Source organism: Caretta caretta, chromosome 9 (genome assembly GCF_965140235.1).
Source record: "Caretta caretta isolate rCarCar2 chromosome 9, rCarCar1.hap1, whole genome shotgun sequence".
Classification (NCBI taxonomy): Eukaryota; Metazoa; Chordata; order Testudines; family Cheloniidae; genus Caretta; species Caretta caretta.
Genome location: NC_134214.1, coordinates 42,308,397 through 42,315,958, shown reverse-complemented (window position 1 = coordinate 42,315,958; position 7,562 = coordinate 42,308,397). Strand labels below are relative to the sequence as shown.

At 40.5% G+C, this 7,562-nt stretch overlaps 1 protein-coding gene across 9 annotated transcripts in view; it reads right to left on the bottom strand.

The window, feature by feature from the left end:
* Window positions 1–924: 924 nt before the first annotated feature.
* Window positions 925–7,562, bottom strand: part of PIK3CB (phosphatidylinositol-4,5-bisphosphate 3-kinase catalytic subunit beta) — a 191,717-nt gene continuing 185,079 nt past the window's right edge. For all 9 annotated transcript variants that reach the window (XM_048863851.2, XM_048863850.2, XM_048863852.2 and 6 more), the window contains 2 exons: window positions 4,465–4,597; window positions 925–2,428 (listed from right to left, as the gene is read on the bottom strand). In XM_048863851.2, coding sequence (XP_048719808.1) covers window positions 2,291–2,428; window positions 4,465–4,597 — 271 coding nt within the window. In that variant the 3' untranslated portion in view covers window positions 925–2,290. The remainder of the gene's footprint in view (window positions 2,429–4,464; window positions 4,598–7,562) is intronic.

The following is a 7,562-nucleotide window of genomic DNA, read 5'->3' as shown; positions in this document are numbered from 1 at the left end:
AACAGATGGGGCTATTTATCTATCTCAGGTACTTATATACCCTCCATTAGAAGTATCTGAGTGCCTCACAATCTTTAATGTACATATGCTCACAAACCCCCTGTGAGGTAGGTAAGTGTTATCCACATTTTACAGATGGGGAATTGAGGAAGAGAGAGAATTAGTTATTTGCGCAAGGTCACTCAAGAAGTCTATGGTGGACCAGGAAATTCAATGGCTTCCCAAATCCTAGGCTAGTGCCCTAACCAGCGGGCTATCATTCCTCCTGTCATGGCCCTGCAATACTTGTGCACCAGACAGGAATAATGCAATATGTGCATTCCCCACTGTGCTCTCGGGAGTTTTCGGAGAGATTGGACTTCCCTGAAGCTCAGTCCCTCCCAGAAGTACTGCAGTATGGCTCCACATGATCTCTAATGCAGGCCTCTACCTATCAGAGCTACATTAACCCTGAGTAATCTGGGTAATCTGCCTTGTTGTATAGCAAAACTAAACATGTCCAGCAATGGTTCTGCTGACTCAACTGAGCAATGGTTATAGATGTTAATTTTTAGGCAGTGAATTGGTAGAGGCTGATGATCTGTCTCCCTTTAGGGTGAAGACAGATTTGTGGCCATTGGAGTAGTTTTTCTTCTCCCTTCTTCCTGTCTGCTCCTAAAAGCAGAGGGATGATATGGTACATGGTTACCAAAAGTAGACAGGCAATTAAAACAATTGATATGTTAGCATATTAACACAACAGGCTTTACCAGAAACATCACTAGCAGCAAAGAACATGGAACATACCCAACAGTCGGGGCAAAACAACATTTCAGTCCTTTCATATCTGACAAAAGAGAACAAACCAAGTACAAAATGCTGTACTTCTAACTGGCTTAGATTTGGTGTTTGGTCTTTAAAGAGGACAAAATAATTCACGCTATGAACAAAGTAAAATAATCTTTAATGAAATTCCTGTGTAAAACAATTGTTTAGTCCAAAAGGTAAATATATATTTAATTCTCTTTCAAATGTCAACACAAATTGAGAGCTACCAGTGGTCTTTGGAGAACAAACAGTAGTTAAGTTCCATCTTGCTAATGTTCAGAAACAGTATATGTTACACCTTTAAAACAGCAGTTTCTATTGCACGTATCACAATTGCTCTCCATGTAGGCACCTAAAAAACTGATACCTCACTAAATAAATTAAAACAAATCCAGTTTCTTTAGCAACCATTTTAAACTGAACACAAATATCCTGGAAAAGTAATATTACTGCAGGCTTTTAATAAATACAGTAAGAACAGATTTATGACTCCTCACTGGTGTTTTACAACATGTTGAATTTTAAGTATGGACTTTATTTTTTATAAAATCTTAAGTACCGACCTGGTGGTACAATTTCCTTATTATTTTGGTACATATGCTCTGTTAATCAGTATTTGTATTATATTTAAGTAAAATTTTCCATATACTGTACATACTTTACACAGTGGGTTTGTGTGTGCATCAGTGTTATGAACTTAAATGGAAGACTGAGTCAAGCAACTCTTTGCAGACAGATGAAATAACTTTGCTTTTTGCAAAGAGTTAAAAAACAGATTTAATTGAAGACAATACACCTTTTCGGAGGGATTTTCAAAAGCATTCAGCAGTGGCCTAATTGCTCCCAGTGAAGTCAGTGGGAGCAAAGTTAGGCCAACACTAAGTGCTTTTGAAGAACTCCCATTAGAAATCTTACAAATATCTAGATACTGTTCTTTCAGCAGCAGTACAAGACTTTAAGCACCTCCCTGTAGTACAATAACTGTGGCTACTCTTTACAGTAGAATTAATTAATGCATTTATGCAAGTATGGCAGATTTCATATGAAAAAATATATACAGTATGTTTAGAATTAAGATATCAAAAACTTCCGCCCTTCTTTTAAGCCCCAATTTTAAAACAATGAGCAGTTTCATAAGAGGTCTCCAAGCCTCCCGAGTGTGTAGAGTACATTAGCCCAAAATACAAAAACAAATATTTACACTTTCTTAAAGTACCAAATAATTAAAAAAAGAAAAAAAAGAAAGTATCTAGTAGCTCTCAGCGTGCAAAGTCAGCAGGAACTGATTATCCAGGATATTTACTATTTGTTCAGAAAGTCTTGGGATCAAGCATTCAGAAGCAGAGTGCAAAAGAATCAGCAATTATTCAGGCCACTTCCTTTTTTCTGTTTTGAAATACATTTTGTTGGTCAAGCCTACAGTTCCCTTTTTAAACACTTATTGTCAGAGTAACATTCAGTTTAGTGCAAATCTAAAAACCACCTAGGATCTGTAATCTTTTCGAACAGTGTGAGCCATCCAGTTCACTTTAGTAGTCCAACTTTCCCGGAGCGCTTCATCAAATTTTTGCTTAAATTGTTTTAGCGCTTCTTCCTCACTCTTCCCTAAGGCAAGAGAGTCCTAAAAACAAAAAGGAAACAAAAAGGTACTGTTGGGAATTTAAAATCCAGTTACGTCCCGTCCCCCAGCATTTTTAATTTTTCTAAATCACATTCTTCCTTCTCTACTATAAACCTTTAAAATCCATTATTCATTTATCAACATACAGTGATATTTTCTGGACTTAAATGATAGAAAAAAGAGGAAATCACAGGTTTTTTTGAGAAACTAACCAACTTTGGCCAGTGTTTGCTGTTAAAGCAACAAAACAATGGCTAAAGAAGAACATGGCACTAATTTGCAGTTCAGTAACTAAAAGTTATGAGTGACATACAGGCAGATGGCAACTCAACGTTGGCAAAAAAGAAATGAACTGTCGGAGAATATAAAAAAGTGACAGCCAGGAAAAGCTGGTATGAAAAATGTACTTTTACCTGAGTGATGCAATTTGCAACATGCTGTACTGTTCTGTTTTGAAAAGCATTCCACTAGCCCTCTCATATGAACGTGAACTACCTACCTAGATGATAAGATACTTTTAAAACAATTTCTTTATTTTGACTCAGAAATTAAGAAAAACCTTTTTCTTTACAGCACTATCTTCATCAACCAATCTGTGGGGTCATAAAAAAAAACTTCTTAGGGTATTCAAGCACCTTCAATTCCCACTGATCTTAATGAGATCAGCACCCTGGAGGGTCAGAATCTGACCTCTTGGTGCCAACTGGCAGAGGGCACAGGGGTTCATAAGAGTCACAGAGATCCCCCGAGTCTGGTATCCACATACTAATTTGCCAAAGAGCGTCATGTAAGGTCTCTATTGAAAGCCTGCGTCACACTGGTCCCCATATCCACTGGTCCCCTCATCGCAAAATGTATGTATGAACAATATGTAAGTAGTTATGTATGTATACTGCAAATTATGTTCTTAAGATCTGTGCCTTGGGACTGGTCACCAGAATGTTTTAAACAAGTTACTTTCAGGTAGGAGATGCTTATCTGCCTGTCTGACGATATGTAAATTGTGTACTGTGTGCTTCATAATGAACACCTATGTACACTCTGAGAAAAATGCAAATCAAATGATAGTAATGTCTCCTGGGGAGATTCTAGATAGGAAAAAACAAGCAGTGGAGGTTACCCACTTTACAAGTGAAGACAATGAATCATTGGAACTGTATCTGGAGGTGCAGAGATGCACCCACTTATCCTTTGCTGAGACGACAAGCTGCCAGCACACTTGTCTTTTGAATGGAGGATCACAGCCTGTCTGGCTGTTTGACAGTGGGAGAGAAAATTTGGGTGAACTAACCTTTGAGAGGCATCAGAATGTCCTGTTAGTTAAGTTTAGGCTCTACAAAGTATATTATTATTTTATTGTATATGTTTGTATATTTTATATATTCTACTAGCTTCTTGAATGTATTCTTTTTTAAATAAACGTATTGTTTTTACTATAAAAATATCTAAGTATTATGTGGTAAGCAGAGCTGTGGTCTAAGATGTAACTGATAAGCTGGTTGTACTGTTCCTTTGGGAGCAGAGAATTTGGGAGTTCTGTGAGTGTCTAGTGGATCCTGGGCTGTGAACCATGGTGTGATCCATCTAGTGTGATCCATGGGGCCGCTCAGGGGCCTCAGGGGTTGGAGTGTACCTATCATTAACCAGTAAAGGAGAGTGGGGTTAATGGAGGCCTGGAAGGCAGTGCTTGTGTTGCCAGAGACTGGTGGAGTTGGGGAACTGACCACAGCAGGCATACACAAGCATTCCTCACCACCTGGTGGTAATGAGGTTCCTCAAAACCCATGGTACCCCCAGGAGGCATCACAGATCCCTTGAGAAACATAACTAGTCATTCCAGTATCTTACATACAAAATAGTTGAGGGAAATAGGTCTGTGCCTCAGTACTAGATACCACTTGAAGAAAGCTCTATTATATGGAATGGAATACTAGGGAAAGGGCTTTCAAAAGTAAGGAAATGCATTTGCTGTGTGATCATAAATTCATGTACAGAAGAAATGCTAAGTCATACTGAGCTGTAGTTCTGGTTTTTACCTTGAGATACTGGATATCCTTGACAGAGGTTAGCTCTGGAAGCCCTGCAGTTAACATCAGTGCAAAGAGTGTGATAAATAGATTTCCATGTCTTCGCAGAATCAAATATGCGTCTTCACAACACTGGCGGAACCTGAACATCCATCACAAAACATATATGCAATGGACATGAAGCAGGAAAAGATAGGTGAGATAGCTCTTCACAGGTCATCTGGCCCAATACATATTTTTTCAAATGAAATTAAGCTTAGTATACAATTACTGTCTGAAATGACACTTGTGAACTTTTATTTAACCCTCCAGCTGTTCCACTTCCAACCCTGCATTTGTTTGCCAATATACATACAGTAAATACAGACAGTATCAAACTGAACTGTGGGCTAACTGCTTATTCTACAGTAGAAAAATAGCTCATTGACATTCGGTTTGTTTTCCATTTATCCAGCAGCACCAACTACAGGCAGCATTATGCTCCACCTACCAGAAGCAAGGATGCAAAAGGTCAGTCAAACTGAATGTCTGAGCATCAATATGCCCACTTCTTTGCCAATATGGGCTTCCGTAGCAAAGTGGCGACTCACATCAAAGCAAAATCTCTGAGAGACTCCTCCTAAGAGTACATCTCCACTGCACACTAAGCCCAGGTCTCTGGGACCGGGGCTTGTGGACTTGTTTCCAAGCCCATGCTTGACAGCCCACACTGCATTGTAAGCCTGGGTTTACAATTGCTGGACCTTGCTAAAGCATCAATACTGCACTACACAGACCTTCTGACTTGGGTCAGTGGATTGAGCTGCATCCACATTTCAAAATGACAGGGCCTGAACCCAAGTTACAGCAGGACTCTGTCTTTGACTGCTTCCCCCACCCCCAAGCAGAATTCTAGGTTCTGAGTGCTTGCTGACCTGAGTCTTACTGATTTGTGTGTGGATAGAAGGGGGACAAGTCAGAGTAGGTAGGAGTCAGGGACGATGTAGAAAGGGAGAAGAAAGGACTTTGACAAATAGAATTACTGGTGGGCAATTTTCCCTTGTCGCATGTACGTTGCCTTTCATACTAGCCAATGACAGTAAACAGAGTCAGTGGCTGTTGTAAGCAGTGGGTCAAAGGACTGGCAGCCAATCTGCACAGGCCGAAACTGTAGAGGGCCAAAGATAGAAGGTCTCCACAACACTGATAGCCATGGGGGCTATGGAATTGGCCAGGACGTGGACTACAGATTTCAGAGAGTCTGCTTGAGTGACAAGCTCTCAGGTAGGTAGAGAAGTCAGAGAGATGAAGTCGAGCCTCAGGGACATTACTGTGTCCCTGCCAATGAGATGGTTCAGAGCCCCTGAGTGGAAGGTTTGGTGTGGAGGATGGTTTATTCCTGCTGGCTCCCTGTAATTCTTGCCTACCAGCTACAGAGCCTTTTAGCTGTGAGCTGGCTTGGAGGTATCCGTACAGATGTGCCCTCCCTCTTCATTCTCCTGTGACTAGATTTTTTCTTCCTTTCTCTCTTCTCTTTATGTAGATGAGTTGGAAGACATTAGAGAAGAAACGGAAGAGCTGAGAAAGTACCGTTACTTATCTGATAGTAACTATGGTTCTTTGAGAGGTGTTGTCCAAGTGGATTCCCCTCTTGGGGCACACACACCCCATGCAGCGTCCAGAAGTGTCAGCTGAAGCTGTGCCTACACCTTATATGTCTTTGTGTATGCCTGCCCAGAGGTATAAAGGGTGGAATGGGCCCAACCATCCCTCAGCTCCTTTGACAATCCAGAATCCCAGAGGAGCAGGACTCTTTAGTTGTGGGGAAGGAGGGTTGGCCTTGGAATCCATGTGAGTAACAAATCTTAAAGAATCTCCATTCTTTCTCGTTCAAGTGATTGTCCACATGTATTCCACTCTTGATAAGTGTCAAGGTTCCTTCCCCACTCTGAACTCTAGGGTACAGATGTGGGGACCTGCATGAAAGACCGCCCTAAGCTTATTCTTACCAGCTTAGGTTAAAAACTTCCTCAAGATACAAACTTTGCCTTGTCCTTGAACCCTATGCTGCCACCACCAAGCGTGTTAAACAAAGAACAGGGAAAGAGCTCACTTGGAGACGTCTTCCCCGCAAAATATCCCCCCAAGCCCTACACCCCCTCTCCTGGGGAAGGCTTCATAAAAATCCTCACCAATTTGCATAGGTGAACACAGACCCAAATCCTTGGATCTTAAGAACAATGAAAAAGCAATCAGGATCTTAAAAGAAGAATTTTAATTAAAGAAAAAGTAAAAGAATCACCTCTGTAAAATCAGGATGGTAAATACCTTACAGGGTAATCAGATTCAAAACATAGAGAATCCCTCTAGGCAAAACCTTAAGTTACAAAAAGACACAAAAACAGGAATATACATTCCATTCACCACAGCTTATTTACCAGCCATTTAAACAAAAGGAAATCTAACGCATTTCTAGCTAGACAATGCCCTTACTACACCAAAAGTATGAAGTTTAGCTTTCCCTGGGTTTGACTGAGGCTTAGGAAATAAAACTGGGAGATGAATAAACTGGTTCTTATGGAACTCTGAAAGAACTTTGGTCAGGAACTTGTGATGAAGCCTGAGAGTACCACTGTCCTTATGAAAAACTGTATAAGACAGACTCAATGGAAGGGCCTGTTTTCCCTATCCTTTGAGCTGATACAATAGCTACTAAAAAGCAGTCTTCTGTGATACATGGTATAGGGTACAGCTTACTAAGGTCTCAAAAAGGGAGCCATCAACACTTAATACTATATTGAAGTTCCAAGCGGGACAGGGCTCCCATATTGGGGGGAAAACATGAATAATGCTCTTAAGGAATCTAGCTACTGTAGGATGAGAAAATATTGTGTGGTCCTGGATAAAGAGAGTGATGTGCAGATATTGCTGTTATATGACCCTTTGTTTCTGGACTAACAAACAATAAAATACTGCTGAAAAGGGTGCTGGGGGAAAAGGATGCTGATGAAATGCCCACACAGAAATCCTTTCCCGCTTAGCTTTATAGGTCAGTCTATTTGATACCAGTTGAATAGAAAGAGTGTTATCTCAGGAGGCTGTTTAACAGCAACTACTAAAGTTAGACA